Genomic DNA, 19,208 nt, shown 5'->3' on the forward strand with positions numbered 1-19,208 from the left:
ACTTTGGATGCTGACTGCCAACTAGGATGAAATACTTTGACTCTAGAACTGAAGCAGCAACTTCTTTTAAAGAGTGGCTTTGGTTAGTTAAGTCTCCTTCAAAGGAGATAATGGGTAGCAATGGCAGAGACAAAAAAAAACCCAAGCCACCACTCTAGCTAACCTTAGAAGTGGTCTCTTTAAACATGAGATGAGTAGACAGTACAGTAGTTCTAATCCACAAAAACAGGAGATCAAGAGGTCTGAAGTCATGTCTACAAGTGGGTCAATGCTAGAGAAAAGGGTAGTAGAGTCCTGCTGACAAAATGCAGACTACATGCTGAAAAACTGTATAGCAGCACTGGAGTGGGAGAAGGAAGATGGCTCAGCTACTTTAGAACCAATAGATATCGGAAGTATTTATACCGTGATGGTTTTACACACTTGATGTGCTTGCAATTAATTGTTGCAGTTTATCCCATGTTCCAATGAGGCAAGCTGGTTGCTTGACAAGATTTAAAAGCAGAAAATTGTTATATAAACATCAGATATAAAGAAGCTCACGTGCATTCCTGAAAGTTCATTTAATGTTAGGAGTTGAAGGCCAGCCAGGAATAATACACGTCCTTTAGTGTTAATGTCTTCAAATGTATTTTAAAATCCTGGATCCCAGGAAGTTGTCTCTTGAACTTCTTTTTCTTCATAACAGATAATTTCATCTCCAATATTGAATTCTATATACTTGTCCAAACTCAATCCACAATCCATACCCATTTTTATTACCTGGACATCATCTTTATGATGCTTCAGTGATGACAAAGATCCTACAAAGAGAAAGTGCATCAAAGAAAGAGCGCCCACTAACATCAGAGCATAGAAGTGTTTTGGTTTGCCCTTCTTACAGAATTAATGCCTCACCTTGTAGCTACAAAATGAAAGCAAGAAAACGTAGGGATTGTGAGCACTTGCAGCTAATGAAAGTCAGACATCAGTCCTTTTCAGCAGGTAAATCCTGTCATGCTATTGCTTTCCTACCAGAGTTGGTGGTTAGGAAAAGGTCTGGATAACAGTACAGTGGCATGTTGCGGCTTTTCTCTAGTTGGAGCAATTCCATCCTAAATAGCATATGGGATTGCCCTACGATCAGATGCGTACATTTTGCACTAACTTCGCAGGGAACTAGCAGTGTCTGCTAGTCTACTGAATGCAAATACACGTTTTGTGGCAATTACACTTACCTTTCCAAATAACATCCCCATTACGGATTAACTTAAATTTCATTTTTTTGTCTAGCAGCCCCTTCTGTACTCTGCATCCAGCCACTGGAATTTTGTTTTTTCCTACTGTTACAGAGAAGATGTTCAGAACAGAAGCTTCCCCTAAAAGAAAAAAGTTGTATGAAGTACATGAGAATAACGAACTGGCAATAAGTAGAAGCAAGCTACGCTCTTCCACTTACCAAGCTTTATAACAAAACAGGAAAGCAGCTACAGAGGAATAGAAAATACTTGATAAAACAGGAACACTTACTTGGAGAATAAACTTCAGGCCACATTGCAAAGCAAAAATTTAACAGTCAATGAAAACTCACCTACTGTATTCTCCACCACAGATGGGGGTAGTCTGCTATTTAGCTCATCTTTCAAGTCTTCAATAAGTTTGTAGATGACATTGTGAAGTTTAATTTTTATTCCCTTTTTAGCAGCCAGCTGTTTAATATTTTCATTGGCTTTCACACTGAATCCAAATACAACACCTGATAAATAAAACAATCGGCAAGTGATGACTACAAGAGATCACTCTTTAAACAGCAAGTGAAAGTGTCTGCTGTGTTTATTCTGTAATGTTGAACTTGCAGCACAGGTTAGAATTAGCGGTCAGCAAAACAAGAAATGGCATTTTACTACTGCTTCCCTTTTAAGGAGGGACCATTTACTTCTCCCACTATTGCACACTGACTGCTACTATCCTTGTATCAAAACAAATGGCTCAAAAAAGCCCTCACAGAAAGTTCCCTGATGACAGAACTGGAGGTATCAAAGCAGAAACTAATGCTTACACACAACTCGCCAGAGCTTAAGTAAAGGGACAAGGACCTCCCATTTTTGGGCTGGAAAAACAGCTTGGTTGTCCAAATTAAGCTGGAAGCGAGCTCTAAATCATTCTCATCCAACTGTGGACAATGGCAGGTCCAAGGACCCCACACCCTCTACAGCAGGTGAGAATTACGGGGTACGAACAGGAACAATTACTGACACAGTCTGTCCAATTAGCTCCCTGAGCAAAAGGAAATTCTTTTGTAACCTACTTTTCTAGCTTTGCCCTGTTTGAGCATCATAAAGCAACCTGAGTGAAGCGTCAGAGTTTAACAATTCAACCACTGGCAACAGCTTGTCAGAGTCCTTCCATTTTCATGAGATTTCTAGCCTTCCCCGCCTGCACTACTCTTTGATGTTAAAGGAAACATTTTTAAGATGCATGCAAGTTTACCTTATTGATGCTGCTAATTATTATGGAGAAAACAAAACCAGAATGAGACCTGCCCATTTCAATAGTTTGTACTAACTGTAAATGGATTTTTAAACACACACTCACCATTAAATGCTTCAGCAAGACTTACATCAGTTTCACTGATATCTCCCATTCCAAAATGAATGATATCCAATTTACATTCATCGTCAGCATCATAGCTGTCCAGAATGTTCAGAATAGCTTCAACAGATCCATCCACATCACCTGCGTGGATAAATGGAAGTACTGTTGTTGACTTTGTATACATCAGAGAAACACTGAAGTAGAACTAAGGGAATGACAGCTCCACACTATGCAACATAAAGTCTTTTGACATCTCTCATTCTTACTATATTTTCAGCAGTATGTTAAAACACATCTAACAAGTCTATTAATTCCAAAAGTGAACTGAATAAATATAATAGGACCAGAGGCTCCACATCTGCTGTCATTTTCAGGTCAAGTTTGCATAGCTTTTCAGCTACTACCGTCATTGCTTATGTATCACTAAGTGTGAGGTCAAACCAAGTTCCTCCTGTCCCACTTCAACTAATACATAATTGTTCTTGTCCTCCATTTTGCTGGTGCAGCACTGCTGCTCATAGAGCTTGATTATTATTTTTTTTAATATGTATCTTTTAATTTATATATATATATAGGCACTTGTATGGGTTTTACTCAGGAGTTCCTGGGTAAGGGGGTCGGGCTCATAACTTTTCCTGTTGCTCTGGCCCTGCTGGAAGCGCATCCTTCTGACCACTGGATGTTTTCTGATGCCCCTCCTCTTACTGAGAGAAGTTCAATAATCTGTTCAGTTTTAAACTGATCAAACTTCTGGTAACAGAAATTTTGTTAATAGTTTAGAGCTATGCTTCAGACCAAGCATTTGAGAAGCACAAAAACAATGGAGCAGTAAACAGAATAGGACAGCACCTTTAACAATTACCGATAGCACATTTTTGTCCATCTCTGTTCTCTCTTTAGGCTTTAAAAACATCAGATGCTTATTGGCCTTATACAGCACTGCCTTCCTCTGTCTCCAGGTCAGATGGGCTAGCTTCTGTTGCTTCTTCTCATATTCCATCCTGTGTTCCTTTTGCTTTGCTTCAATAACTTCCACATCCTTTTTCATCCTCTCCTTTTGTTCAACATAGGTTCTCCAAGCCACAACTTCATGCGCCCTTTGCTGGGCAGGAAGACAGAAACATTACCTTTCAAAGCACTGCATTGGAAAACTTCACATTAATGCAGTTTCATCCTTTTGCATCTCCTCTACAGGCTCACTCATTTTCTTTCACATTTAATAATGGATTTTGCTGCAAGGATGGCAGAGAATGAGCACAACAGCTTCCTCCCTGGGCTACGACATGACTCAAGGCCTATTTTTACGGTATCTCTGCATTGCAGAAGAGAATAAATTATTGTTAATTCTTTCATGTGGTATTTGTCCAGCTCTCACAACACCTATTTCAAGCTATATTTTATGCATATTGTCAGAAACTAGTTCTCTCATTCTAAAATTAAAACGCTGATACCATTAAGTACTGGATTGTTCTCCAAGTAAGGTGGTAGTGTGATCATATAAAAGAGAAAAGTCTTCTGTGCCTTTAGAAAGGGAACACATTAGAACATATCCCAGACTAGCCCAGCAGAAGCCATTCAGGACTGCAGTCATTGCAAACAAAGCATGGAGGAAGGCAGGATGACCATGAGAAGCAAAAGCATGAACCAAAGGTGACTCATCTTCAATTCCAGAGGCAGCCTGCTTTCTTCATGTGATTGTAAAATAGGTTAATCTGGATGCACGGAGATGAGGAGAGGGGCAGTGGAAATTAAAGAGGCAATATGCAAATCCTCATTCCTCTTACAGAACACCTAGCTCAGGTCTCTTAATAGCCATGCTTGGCCTTCGTCTTTCATCAGATTATCCAGGTTATTTAGAATGAAAGCTATCACTTATTTTTCACTCAGCTCGTTCCCATCCACCTTACAGCAGTATAAGTTTTCCATTAAACAGGTGCTTTCTGTACCTCAGATTCTACTTCAAGGATTTCATCTCCCGCCGAAGGGACTTCCTTCCAGCCCATGATTTCCACCGGGATGCCTGGAGAGGCTGCATCTACAGCTTTGCCATTCTCATCAAACATGAAACGCACTTTTGCCCAGGTCTTCCCTGCAACCAGAACACAGCCTTTTCTCAGAGTTCCTCTTTGGATGATGGCTGTGGTAACTGGACTAGTGAAGAGCAGAGGAGAAAAATAACAGACAAAATTAAAGTGACTCTTCTCCCTGTTTTCACGATTAGCATGGGTATGCTAACACAAAATAGAACATACTTGTGATCAATCACAGGCAAAACATTCCTGTGACACATTTTATTAGAATGCTAATAAAATTTTAAAGTGACTTGCAAAAAGCCCAAAACCTGTACTATATTCTTTTCATTTCTGCAGATCAATACAAAACTTGGCATTTGTGAAATCAGCAACAGACTGATTTTACACATTAAGTGATTCCCCCCCCCCAAAAACCCGCAAACCCCAAAAACTTTCTAGGATTCAGTTCATTTTTAAACAGGGCAGAACATACCTTGTTTACAGAGAACTTGCAAAAGGATTAAAATATTTTAAAGAGTAAAATGTGATGTTACACACAATTTGCCAAAAATTGTATATGTATTATGACTATTAACTTCATCATTCCTACTTTCTAATGACATTTTAAAAAATACATGTGTTCTAGCATGTTAAACTATTTCCTGTGCTTACAGGATTTTATTTCAGTGATATGATGAATTTTGGCCTATCAGTTTCTAACTTCTTTTTCTGGCTCTCATGCTGTAGAATAACATTTCAATGCTTTAGTTACAAACACTGCAGAGAAACTGTTACACTTTTATTTAACAACAACAACAAAAAGTTCAATGTTAAACATAAATATCGAGGTACAAACCACCTGAACAGTATCCCTGCATTGTTACAAATTGCTTCATTGAAGTTGTAAAAGCAGCAGATTACTTACCCTTTCCCTTTGTCTTTGCGAGACTCAATTACGGTCCCCTCTACCAGACCTGTGGAATCTGCCTTCAGTTCTAACATCTCTGCTAAAGCAACAGTTGCTTCTGCTAAAACCATCAGGTTTTCACCCTGTATAAAACCATACACACAAAAAATATATAGAATAAAGGAAGTGCCCAATTAAAGTAAGATCAGAAGTTGAAATCTCAGTGCCAAATTCCCCCATTTAATTCAGAACTTCTAACAATGCAATACAGTCCAACAGCACAGATCCCTGTGCCTTCAAGGCAAGATGCACTGAAGTAATGAACTATTAAGACTGCTGCACAGCCAGTCCAGAATGCACGAAACATTAGGAAGGACAGCTTCCTTGCTTCTCTGTTCATAGCATCCAGGTTAAGGATACGGAAAAAGACCTTGCAATATTCTGCTACAAGTATAGCAGGATGCAAATTAAAAAAAAAAAACAACAAAACCAACCAAACAAAACACCTAAACAGCCAAATTGAAACTTGAAGACATCTACCACCCAGTCAAGACTCCAGGACATCAAACAGACAAAACTGTTGGTCTGTTTTCTTTTTTTTTTACCTTTGTTCTAATTACATTTTATTTTTGAGAACATACAACGAGCTAGGTGTCAGTCAGCAGATCCATATCTACAGGAATTAGGGCAACCACATGTGCTACAGAGGTGAATGGAGAAGCCATTTTTATGCATGCCTATTCTAAAGTGTAAGGGCCTGACTTCAAAAGGTCTTGAACTTGCCTGAAATTTTAGAAAATTACTTGGGATGCATTTAGAAAGATAGCAATAAGGCTAAGATACTGCTGCATCAGTTTGGACAAAGCTGCTTTGGCCACCACAAAACTAAAGTTCAGATTTTAGTTCAGTTTTTAGCTATCAGTTGTTTGCAAGGATAAGATGGTACATCTTGTAAGACCACTACAAAACTATGTTCCTGTGATTAGACATGTGTTAGGAAAATATTTATTTACCCTCATTTGAATTTTTCTCTTCATGCATAGCATTATCAACAACATTGATTTTGCACTGATTTCATACAATGAGCAAATACATGAGGAAACAGCACTTAGGATTAACCTGAAAAATATCCACTACATTTCCAGAAGAAAAATGAGGTATTATTGCTCACTGAAAGTCTGAGCCTCAAAATACAGTAGGAGTGTGTTTCAAATAATTCTGAGAGCCAGCAGCATTTAGCTCATGGTAAGGTCTCAAACACCAGGAAGATAAGCATTTTATATTCCAGCTGCCAAATAAAAATCCAGCTGTACGCACATATTAGACGCCCATGAATACCATCATTTTTTCCACCAAAACTTTACCTTGAGTGCAGAAATATTTACAGCTTGAACATCACCTCCAAACTCTTCACAGACCACATCGTGAGCCAGCAATTCCTTCTTTACTCTTTCAGGATCAGCTTCAGGTTTGTCACATTTATTAATGGCGAGGATAAGAGGAACTAAAAAGAGAACAAACTCATTACCAACCTAACCAAAACTTGCCGCTACTAGCACAACTGCAATAAAAGGTCAGAGCAGGTTATGACCACTTAGAACAAATCATGTCACTTGGTGCCTATTCCCTGAGCAACCATTGAGATCTGAGCTACCATGAGTTAAGCTGGAGGAGTTATCCTAGTAGGGAAGGGAAAAAAAAAAACAACAAACTGCACACACCCCCCCGCCACGAGCGCGTTTCTTGCAAACCTGCAAGTCCTGCAAAAATGTATTACTGCAATATTCAGTATATTTTCAAACACCTTCCCAGGGGAGAAGGAACGGGACTATGACAGTTACTTCCCAAGTTCTGTGGATTCCAGTTCAAGGAGTTTCTTTCGAGAGGTGAATAAATGTTTGCAAAGCGCTCATTATTTGAACTGCATAGTAACACACACCTTGTATATTAACTTTGTGTACTGGGCTTGCCACTCACTTCAAAATGTAATACTAACAAGTTAAAGACTGTACCTCCTGCATTTTTAGCATGTTGAATGGATTCTATAGTTTGTTGCATTACTCCGTCTTCTGCCGCTACAACCAGTATGACGATGTCAGTAACATGGGTACCTCTTGCTCGCATAGCTGAAAAAGCTACGTGTCCAGGAGTATCAAGAAAAGTTACCTTTTCCCCAGAAGGCAAATGCACTGTGAACAAACATATACGGTACATTTTAAAATCAGCATTTCACACAGCTTTATTTGACCTATTGTAAATCAAGCATCACTCCTTTAAGAACTTTTTTAATAATAATGACATACTTTAGGCAGACAGACAACTGTTGGCATGGAGGTCAAAGGTGTTTTTAACTCCTCGGGAAAGAAAAAGTGTCCTGGGATCTTTCATAATCCAAAATAGTCTAAATATAATTTCAACTGCGCAGAGAATCCACTTCAAAGTTCCATCCACATAGTTATGACAGTTATCACAAGTTATGATTTCCTTTTTCACTGCTTACATATAAACTGTTTATGTTGCTGCATTTTTCCCCAATGAACCGGCAGCAAGTCAGCCCGTTATGTAAGACGGAGAGTAAACTGTTTTATACACAAGCACGTACACTTGAATCATACCAAGAAAAGCACCAATGTGTTGCGTAATGCCTCCTGCTTCCATTGATGCCACTTGAGTTTTTCGCAGACTGTCAAGTAAGGTCGTTTTCCCATGATCAACGTGGCCCAAGATAGTAACAACCGGGGGCCGTGGGGTTAGTACTGCTGGGTCTGCGGGAGGCCTACAATTAAAACAAAAACGTCTTTTGTAAATACCAAAAAATTTCACTGAGTGACATGCACGCCCACTATGGCTAACGAAGAGCCATTTACCAGAACTCAGTGATGAACAGGTGAGGCTAGCTTCTCCCCACTGTGATCACAAATCACAGTTAGCCCTCTTAATACTCAGTCTTACTGCTGCATCAATTAATACAGCAATTCAGTATATCAAAGAAGAATTGGCTTTTCTTCAGAAAACGGCATAGAAAAAGCTCACCTAAAACAAATCAAATCCAAGTATCAGTTTTACGGCCAAAGAAATAAAAAATAGTAAACTTTACCTTTTAAATATTATCAGATTGTGACTACATCAGGTATTACCAACATACTATCAGAACAAAGAAAATACAGTATACGAAAAACACTTGCAGAAACAAATGGGATAAAAAGAGCCAAAAAGAACAGTTCACAGCTTACCTTTTCACAGCATCTGTGTTTTCTCTTTCTTTTTCGTCTTTCAGTTTTGCTGATTTATACTTCATCCCTGATTTTTTAACAACTAGCTTGATATGGTCTTCATATAAGATGGAATCTGGTTCTAGTGAATTAAGGTCAACGTCTGTGTATAGCAGCGCTTCATAAACATGATCTGAAGAAAAGATAAAGGCATTTAACAATTACATCCAGAAAAACACGTGGGACAAAAACCCCCCACTTCATACAGTTTAAGACTTTTTCATTAGTAGTTTATATCATGCTGATGTTTCATTCACCAAGCATTTTTCCTTTAGTTAGATTTATCTAAAAGTGCCTGTTACGCTACATACTTGCAGAGAACAACTTGATTCAGAAAGGTTTACTGAAAATGACTGCCTCATTAGACGCTACAATCTTATTTTTCACTCAGATTTTCATAGCCTACTTTCCCATTAACCCCTAAGAACAAAACAACTGAAACTCATCTAAACCAAAGAGCTAAGAAGTGATTCAAGGAGGAAGGAAATGTGATAAATCTGTTCATATGCCACTTTCTTTGGTAGCAGAAATACAGAACATACTGCAGTAGTCAAAAATTGCTACACGTTGACCTAAGTACCACTACAAATCTATCTCAGAAATGTACAACAAGACATGACAGATTTTTCTGCTTCTCTCCTCACTGCTGAGAGGGAAGTTTGCCAGAACAAGCACCAGCTGGATAAAAAGAGATTGGGGATTGCTATTATACAGGTATGGAATTATTTCAAATGTCAATAGTCAAAACATGCTAATAACCCCCCTACAACATCATTGAAAACTGGTCAAGCTGAGCCACTATACAACCAGGAATGGTTCACGGGATTAAAATCACAAGCCTGCTTCTGTAACTCAGTTGTTAGGGCAGTCACCTAAAGAGGGGAGTGTTTCCAGACAAGTCCTGCCTGCTCCCAGTTAATCAAATGACTGTTTTAATGAAATACATATTGCTTCTGAATCCAAGATTCCTGCTCCCCGGTTGGATTACAGGCTGAAGCTCTTTTGCGCCTTCTCTCTTTAGCCATGAATTCTTCACTCACAGGGGTCCAGCTTCGACAAACCAGGGTGCAATGTTTTTCCTTCCAGAATAATTTAGCACTTAGGAAACACAGTCATAAAGAGCAGCTTACGTGGATCTGAAGCTTTTCTGCTGGAGAAGAGAGTCCTGGCTTCTTCACATTGAAGTGTCTTGCCTGGCAACTTCGATGGCCCAACTTTTTTTCTCTCTAGTCTGCCATTGTGTCTACCAACATTTTCTTTGGTATGGGTACAATCTACCTTGCTAAGGGAGGGATTAGCAACCACTAACTAATGCCATGGTAGATATCTTTGCCTTTACCACTCATGAAAGCGGCATGATTGAATGAAACAGAACAGTTAAAATCTATCTCAAACAACAGAGTAGGCTCTCACCTATATCTTTACCCATAGCTCGTGCAAGTTCCTCAATAGTCATCTTCTGCCTTATCTCCACTTCACCTTTTGTCAGTAGTATCTTCTTTTTCTTCTTTTTTGTCTCCTACATGGAATTAGACAGGTATAGAGGAACACATAGCTGGTATAAACTAAGAAATAATAAAAACAGTATTAAAAAGACAATGGTCTCAAGACATATGATGTAAACTTCTTTTTTACTACAATACTAATGAATTACAATAAATGAATGACTTAACACATCATACTGAATATTTAAAATGCATAGCATACTACACTTAATCTTTTTTCATTTTTAATTTTTCAAAACAGGGAAAAAATCAACAAAATAATTTTCATTTTTGTTTGTAATAATGTCCTCCTGCCTCTGCAACATACATGATGATGCTGGTATAAGCGCTTTAAGTCAATATTTGAGAGGGAGTCACAATACAGTCATACATTAAGTACATTTTGTCTTATAAATTGATAATAACTTCTCTATATTCATTAATAAAGCTCTTTTTTTTTTAAATTAAAATGCTCAAACTGAGCTCTTGTGCTTTGAAATTTCACATAAAACCAGAGATTATTGGATTTTGTTAATTACCTCCTTTGTAGCTAGATGCCTGTGTTGTGATAAGGCAATACTGATTAATTTGTCTTTTTGCCAGAACTGCGGATACAGAATAATGGACCACAGGGGATGTGCAGATGACTGTACAGGCTTCCATTGTGCTCTGTAAACTTTTCTGTAAGCGAGGGTACACAGCTGCCGGCAAGCACCACGTAACTGGACCAGATTTTCAAACTTTAGTATCAACCCTCGATTCATTTCCTCACTGAAAATACAAAGGGCACATTGAAATCAGTCTCAAAGCTGAAAAACACTCTTTCCTATGATAATATGGACAGGAACACAAGGCACAAATGTTATGTTTCAAAACAGGCTTTTTAATGCTGAGAAAGTTGAACTATTTAGTAACTGTTCCAGTTTTTCAGTTTCCTTAAGTGCTTCACCTTTCTCCACTATCCCACTGCAGATACACAGATCTACTAGTATCGCCACAGCTTACAAATCTTTCGTCTATCTCCACTGATCTTCAATATAAACTACTAAAATCCCCATTTCAGGTTCTTTGACACTACCTAGGAAAAAAAACGGACATTTGCACTCCTTGTACTATACTGATAGAGTTATCCAGGTGCAACCTACCTCTCTAAGCCAGAAAAACACATTTGCAAAATGCCGCTTACATGAGCATATACCACCACTAAAAGACTGTAACAATACCAGCGTTGTCACATGGACAGAGACGTCCTTTGAGGCTAAGCCCTGGCTTAGCAATTAAGCTTACCAAGACGCTTCTGTCAGATCATCCCACATCTTGTTTTAACCATCTTAACTTTGGTTTGAGTCATTCTGCTAATTATCCTGTACAACAGTCTCCTATTTGAACTTCTCTTCTTGTTCAGAAGAGAAGCTTTGCCTATGTTGTCCTTCTGCTCAGTGGTGCCATTCTCTATACCTTCTATGTCTTCCCTCAAAGGTGGCTTTGTACCATCTTCCAAGCAGCTCCAAATGAGTGAAATGCTATCAGTTCCTCTCAGAATGGCTGCGGACCCTTTAAAAACTCTCTTGTATCCGGATACCTGCAGGAAGTGAGCAGATGACAAACTAACCAACCAAAACCAACTACTTTTTTTTTTTTCCTCCCCTAAAGAGAACTTTAAAGGGGCAGAATCGATAAAACCGAGGAACCTCCAGGAGCTGCCACAAGACGCTGCATACACCGAAAACCAACATAAGGTCAAGGCGAGACTGGACAAGCTCACAGAGGAGAAATCCACGCGAGGCTGCTAACTGCAAAGAAACCACTGCTGGCTCTCGGGGCCCGTGGGTCACCAGTGGCCGGGACAGGCGCACCCCTCTACCTCGTACTGCTCTTATGCTCATCGTTTTGGCTACTACTGCAGAGAAACCACCAGGCTACACAGGCCTTTCGCCTAACAAACCGCGTTCACCCCCGGGGGGGGGCACGAACACGAATAGCTGCCTCAGAAACAGCCCCACCCTGCTGCGAGCGGGAATACACCGCAACGACGCGCACCATCCGGCCGCCGAGCTCCCGAGAACCGCCAGCTGCAGCCCTCCCCGCGGCCGCAGCCCCCCATACCCTTCCCCCGCTGTCCCCCGCCCCGGGACAGCGCTGGCCGTAGATGGCTGGCCGGCCCGGCCCGGCCCCCCGCCCTGACAGGCCCGCTGAGGGAACACAACGCCCGCTCCCCCTCCCCACTTCGCCCTCCGTGCCTGACGCCGGGCGAGCCGCTCTCTGCGCAGGCGCCGGGTGGCGCGAGGGCACCGCGCCGGCGCAGTGGCGGCCGGCGCCGCGCCGCCGCAACGGGCGGCTCCCTGGGAGGGGGCGGAGCTTCTCCTCACAGGAGGCGGGAGAGCCCCTCACAGGGCCGGTAACGGAACGCTGCTGACCTTGTCTGAGGTGTCTTACACTCGTGCTAGGGTTTGGGGTTTTTGTTTTAATATACATATACACACACTTAAATTTGGTTTTCTCCTGCCGACCAGGAGATAGCCGCTTTTCTTTGCAGTGTCCTCCCACCCACCTCCAAAGCTTTAACATGGCTGATTTCTTACAAGTTCTCTCTAATTTGGCATCTCTAAAACAATGTCACTTAATGGACTCGGAAAAAAAATAATCTAAGAGGAAGCTCTGTCAGCGGCTTTTGAAAAATCTTTAATGTTCCCTCGTTAATGCCGTTTGTAAAACCCAGAGATAATCCCAAGTTACATCCTACGACATCCTTTAGCCTTGGGGTCCGCTTGGGACAGCACTGCTTCTACGGCGATCTCCATCAGGCGGCTGCAAATTGCGTGTTATGAGTAATAACCGTAATTTCCTCTGCATATGTTTGAGCTGTGTATTTGACACGCTTTGCCCGTAATGTGGGACTTGCGGTAGTTCACACAGGTGGCTTTCCACGCGCTTGCAATAGGCGGTAGCTACGTGTTTTGCTGCCCTCAGAATCTCCCTACTGCAAGTATTTGCTCGTTTATGATGCTGAGAATTGACAAAAAAACCATGTCCTGTATTTCAAAGGCACCATCTGCTGATGAATGTGCCAGGTACTGATACCTTAAAATGCACAGGGCCCTCGAATGCTTCTCCAAAGGTAAAATGGGAAAAATAATCTCAAAAATAAACCACAGTAAAAGAAGCTTAAATATCAAAGGTTGTACAAAGGACATTAAATGCAGTCTGTGTTCCCGCACAGGGAGACAAATCAGGCAGAAAGACAGCGCGAGCACACGGACACCACAGAGCTGCTAGCCTGCATGCTGAGGGCAATGTGTCCTTCACGCGATGGGACTGTCTGGTGAGTCTGGGATTGACCTGAAAAACGTTTTATTTGAAAGATAAATTTAGCATGCAAAACAGTCACCAGAGTTTACTGCAAATCTGCTTTTTGAGTTGATCTTCCGTTGGATGCTGCCTGGAAATGTTTCTATGAGCTGCTGAAAGGCTCTGGGAATTAGCGTGGGACCGTATGTTATCCACATGTCTCTTAACCACAGATTCATACTGTTTTAATTTAAAGCTTTATTATAGGTTGCCTGTTTTTCTGAAGGGCAAACTGAAAACAAATAATTTCTGATGTCATAGGTCAGGACGATGGTTTGGGTTGTAGAAATATTTTCCACTTAACTATGTGGCCGTTAATGCTTGGCTTTGTCCCTTAGTGGCAATTCTTGATTATTATTGGTTGCCTTTAAAAAACCACATTTGATCATGCAGTTCTCATTTTTAGTGTGTATCATTAACTAAACAGTTTACCTTATTTTGATTTTTCTAGCTTTGAATTTTTCTTAACTTCCTTGTTTAGCAGCAACATTTTCAGCAAAACTGTACATAGGCAACAAGCTAGCACCTGAAATTACAGTAAGCACATGTACGAAAAATTTAATAGGTATATATCTGAGACCAATACCTGTTTTGAAACCACTATTTGAACCAAATATAGTTCACATTGGATGCGAAAACCTGGTGTATGTCGAAGCAATGCATTGTTTTAATGTCACTATTTGACAAGGAAAGAGACAGGTTAAGAAACATGAAATATGTTGAACTGTGCGGGAGGGGAGGTACAGGGAGTCGTCCGGAGAAGTGTTACGGAGAACTTTGTGCTCCAGCTAGGTGAGGCCGAAGAAGGACGGCAGGAGGCTCGTGGAGCTGTAAGACGAGAGGGACAGCCAGGTTTTTCTGCCCCTAAGGAGACAGCAAGCTCTGGTGTCTGGTGTGTCACAGGATTACAAAACCGTGGAGGTGGGAAGGCGCCTCTGGAGACCATTGCAACCCCTGGCTCAAGCAGGGTCAGAGAGAGCAGGCTGCCCGGGATTGTGTCCCGGGCATTCAGCCATTCTATCCAGGTCTGAAGCTTAGGGTTTTTTTCCTTATCCAAACTTACTGCAAACGTATTCTATTTACAGTTCGCTTTGCGTTCAAGAACCGCTCACGGACCTCGTTCAGCGGCCGGTCAAGCCCCGCGCTCTCTACCGGGGCTGACCGAGCTCCGAGGACTTCATCCCGGCCGGCAGATCCCCAAGAAAGGGGAGCAGGCCGAGTGAGCCAGGCGGGCCCGGGCTGGCTCCACCGCAGCTCTCCCAGAGCGGGCTCCGGCCCTTGCCAGGCAAGGGGCCAGCACGGACACCGGGCAGCACGGACAGCGGGTTCCCGTGCGAGGGGCAGAGCAGGCGCGGGTGCCATTTGAACGCCGCGGAAGCCGCCGCTCGGCAGGGCGCTGCTCGACGGAAGGGGCGGTGGCGGTGCCCGCCCGGCCCCGGCGGAGCGGGACGGCGATGGCGGCGGCGCCGGAGCTGCGGGAGGCGCTGGCGCAACGGCTGCGGGACTTGGGCATCGCCACCGTCACCGCCGAGCACCCCGAGGTAGGGGCCGCCGCCGCCGCCACCTCTCCCCGCGGGCCTTGGCGCTGCCCCGGCCCCTTCTGAGCGGGCTGCGCCGGCAGCGTCCAGCCGCGCTGCCTCTCGGCATCCTCCGGATCTTTTTTAAATCCGGAAATAAAATGCCACGTACGAACAGGAGAGAGCAGGCTACAGGGCAGTTTTAGGGCCTGTACGTGATTTCTTAGCATAATTAAGTATCAGTATGGAATTTCGCGCCAAATGGACCTACAGGTGCTGGGACTGGCAGGCAACTTCTGGGTTTTTTTGGGCTATTTTGAGCGCAGACATTGAGTCGTGCCCCCTCCACGTTTCTGTCCCCTGGATCCCCTTTTTCCCCTCTAGTTCCAGGAGCTACAGCCCATCCACTTCTTCACCACAAAGCAACCAGCACCTAGGATGCTTTCCAAGCTTTTTCTCACTACCAGTTAAAAGTACACGCACCACATCATTCCAGTCTGTGGTGCAGCCGCAAAAAGGAGTGCTGTCAGGGCTGCCTTTTTAAAGTGTGATACTCTTGCTCTATACATGAGACAGAAATGATTCGGACAGGGTGCAGGAGCAGTATGTCGCATTTTATTTGTGTTCTTTTAAAATTTCTTCATAAAAGGGTACAGTTTTTAGGCCGAGTATAACATTCAGCATTTTCTAAATATTTAACAAAAGATACCTGCCAGTACGCAACTCAAAGTCTAATGGGATAGAGAGTCTCACACGACACTGGTTCTATTTTCCAGGTGTTCACTGTTGAAGAAATGATGCCCCATGTCCAACACATGAAAGGAGGTCACAGTAAAAACCTTTTTCTTAAAGACAAAAAGAAGAAAGGGTTCTGGCTGGTGACTGTTCTGCACAACAGGCAAATCAATTTAAATGATCTTGCTAAAAAACTGGGTGTTGGAAGCGGAAACCTAAGATTTGCTGATGAAAACGCCATGTTGGAAAAGCTGAAGGTGGGCCAGGGCTGCGCGACACCCCTAGCCCTCTTCTGCGACCAGGGAGATGTGAGGTTTGTGCTGGATGCTGGCTTTCTGGAAGGTGGCCACGAAAAGGTGTATTTTCATCCAATGACAAATTCTGCAACCATGGGCTTAAGCCCCGACGACTTTTTGAAGTTTGTGAGATCAACAGGCCATGATCCCATCATCATACATTTTGATGAAGACATTAAGTAGATGAAGTTCACTTTTCTATTACTAGGCATGGATTTTGTAGAGCAAGAGCAAAACTGGTGAAAGTCTCATTACAAATAAAATTTGAAAAAACAGGCTTACTCCTTTTTTATTTTTTCAATTGTGTAAGTTTATACTGTATAATCTGGTGAGAAAAAATACTGTCTTCGGGTTATTAGAAGTTTAACAGAACATTCCTAAAAAGACAAGACAGGTTTGCAATCTACCACTAAGTAACCAGTAAGTAGAGGTGTTATTTAAATAATGTTATACTGTTTATTAATAAAATGGATAAAAGTAGAACTTTCCATGCATGGTATGGGCCTTGAAGGTTTAAACTTAAAATGATGTCATTAGGAAATAACAAATTAACTTAAAAGCTCTAAAATATTTGTCGATACACGCAGGACACAGATGTCTAGATTGTGTACCTGTACCCATTTATCCCCTACTACATGTTGCTTTATTATTTTACCTAGAAAAAACCAACTTGCCTACGCTACAGAAAACCCATTTGATTGTCTACGTTTTTAGTTGCATTTTTACTTTCACAGTATCCTCCCCTTGGGAAATTAAGTCTTCTGGTAATCGCCCTATGAAGACAGGCGCGTGCCTCACCCCTTTCTAGAGCCTCTCCAAAACCGGCAGAACGCGAGGGAGCCATCTGACCGCGGGTGGGGCGGGCTGGGGTGTGAGCCCCGGCACCAGCCTCTCTCCTGGCACAAGAGCTCCAAGGAATAATGTTACTGCGGGTTCCTGACCAGGTGTAGTATGTCCTGGGGACACCTGGGAGGAAAGGTAATACAACCCGAACTGTATTAACATTTGTGCACAATTTCTACAGATTCACGAACCCATGGAGGACGTGTATCTTCTCTGCTCCACTGTACCCTTACCCAGCACCTATAGGAACGGAAAGAACGGTACAACAAGTAGCTGTACTTGAGCTACCGGAGAAGGGGACTGCACGTAGAAGCATCTGTGTGTTGAAGAGGTTGAGGGGAGGCCGATTTGGCTTTCAATAGATGACGTACATTTAGTACAGAAAAGTATCTACTATCACAAGACCAGTACATTCTCAACATTAAATTTCTAATCTAATTCTTTCTCCTTCTCTCTCCTGCCTAAGCAAATAAAACCCCCTTCAAACAGACTGTGTGTGGAAGACAGAAGCAGCAGAAACTCCATGAAGTCCAGTAAACATACTGTGGCAACAAGTACCCACACAAAACCCAAAGATGGGGGAGTAGTGAAAGCAAGGGACAAAATCGGAAGATGACGGGGAAAAGGGCTTTTGAATGCAGCCTAACAAAAACGTCACGTACAAACTATGCCTGAAGGCAAGCAATAGTGTGAACACAAGCTGAGACAGAACAGAAAGAATACAGAAGAGTGAAGAAAAAAAACGTAAAAGGACTTGCGATCTTGGATGACTATTGGCTACCGCATCGCGGTAAAGGATGCAATACTAACAGTGATAAAGGGAAACACTTCCAAAGAACCAGGAGGCAAAAATGAGCCAATCTGACTCGGTTTCATTCTATATGGCCAAGACAGTTCTATGAGAACATCAACATTTATGTGTTGGATTGGGTTTTTATTTCCCTGTAAGAAAGTGAAATCTTCAATTCTACAAAATTAACAACTACCATTAACCGAGTAAGAAAAAAGCATCTTCTAGGGCAAGGCAAGTTACTTCACAAACATCCTTACCATGGCTTCCTTAATTTCTGAAGGATTTGGCACCTGTTCTCAGAGATGTGAACTTAACGACAGAATACTTCACGATACAGCAGTTTACATTCTCCCCTCCACCTTAGAAAGACACAAACCAACCCCATCTATCACGGCAGTCGTCTCAAATGGGAAAGAAGTGACCTACAAATGTTGAAGCTATAGGAAGAGTCACTAGAAAGATGTCCAGATACATGTGATGTTATATTTGTTGTTAAATAAAAGACTGAAAGGAGCATCTGGTATTTGGGAATACTGGGTTGATTAATGAACTCTGGATTGACAAATGCGTTACTAAATTAGCTACATATTAAGATACAGGCTTATATATCTTTAAAAGTAAAATTTATCTTACCCTCTGCCTGTCACTCACTCTCCCTCCCCTTTGAGGGTTCTTCTTTGTGGTACCCCAAAATCCTTTATCACTTAAAAAAAATATTAAATTTGACTTGTCAAGGTTTTTAAATCCAGAAAGCTTTAAATGTGAAAAATTGTTTTAAAGACGTGCACAATAGCAGTTTACTATGCTTCACGAATCTTGAAGTCTGTACTACCTAAAATCTCACTACCTTTGTCCTCAGAAGAGATTGAGACTTGTCTCAGCAAAAATAATGACCAAGCAAAATCAAAGCTTCAAATACTACATTTGGCAAATCTATAATGATTTCTTTTTGTATTTACTTAGGAAATTAGTGTCTTTTTTTTTTAAATAATATCAAAATAGTGTATAGTTAAAAGCTACACAGGTCTACACAAATAAACAACACGAAACAAACTACACACTGTCCAGAAAAATTCTGCTACAGTTTTATCGGTTTCCTTCCGGAAGAAATACTCACTGAACACATCACCAACTGACCACAACGCCATTACTTAACACCAATATCCTTCCAGTAACATCAGTTTCCAGAAAAAGTGTGTATAAATGTACACACAAAATAAGAATAAAAATTATTTGGTTTGGCATTTTAATAACATCATTAATAAATGTATACAATGGCAAACATTAAAAAAATCAATATGTAAAGGAAATTACAGTTTTAAATAAGAGCTTTTTAAGTTTTGTTTCACACCTAGGTACATTCCTTTAAGGCAGTTTTCTTAATATCAAAGCATTATTTACATATACATTATCATCTAAGTCTAAAA

General features: G+C 41.5%; 2 protein-coding genes across 3 annotated transcripts; one reads left to right on the plus strand and one right to left on the minus strand.

The window, feature by feature from the left end:
- Positions 1-6: 6 nt before the first annotated feature.
- On the minus strand, positions 7-11,869 carry MTIF2 (mitochondrial translational initiation factor 2). Of its 2 annotated transcripts, XM_050893743.1 has the most exons (14): positions 11,708-11,869; positions 10,789-11,020; positions 10,179-10,284; positions 8,727-8,898; positions 8,109-8,269; positions 7,506-7,682; positions 6,858-6,997; positions 5,512-5,636; positions 4,521-4,725; positions 3,424-3,676; positions 2,575-2,715; positions 1,571-1,735; positions 1,218-1,358; positions 7-803 (listed from the first exon to the last, which is right to left on the minus strand). In XM_050893743.1, the coding sequence occupies exons 2-14, from the start codon at positions 11,011-11,013 to the stop codon at positions 634-636; spliced, it is 2,181 nt and encodes a 726-aa protein (XP_050749700.1). In that variant the 5' UTR covers positions 11,014-11,020; positions 11,708-11,869; the 3' UTR covers positions 7-633. The 2 variants fall into 2 exon arrangements, with proteins under 2 accessions (XP_050749700.1, XP_050749702.1); XM_050893745.1 differs by lacking the exon at positions 11,708-11,869 and having other exon boundaries at positions 10,179-10,330; positions 10,789-10,839.
- A 3,182-nt stretch (positions 11,870-15,051) lies between these two features.
- On the plus strand, positions 15,052-16,569 carry LOC127014621 (prolyl-tRNA synthetase associated domain-containing protein 1-like). The gene is made up of 2 exons (XM_050894096.1): positions 15,052-15,138; positions 15,891-16,569. Exons 1-2 carry the CDS (start codon positions 15,052-15,054, stop codon positions 16,326-16,328), a joined length of 525 nt encoding a protein of 174 aa, XP_050750053.1. The 3' UTR covers positions 16,329-16,569.
- The last annotated feature ends 2,639 nt before the right edge of the window (positions 16,570-19,208 follow it).

This window comes from Gymnogyps californianus, chromosome 3 (assembly GCF_018139145.2).
Source record: "Gymnogyps californianus isolate 813 chromosome 3, ASM1813914v2, whole genome shotgun sequence".
Classification (NCBI taxonomy): Eukaryota; Metazoa; Chordata; class Aves; order Accipitriformes; family Cathartidae; genus Gymnogyps; species Gymnogyps californianus.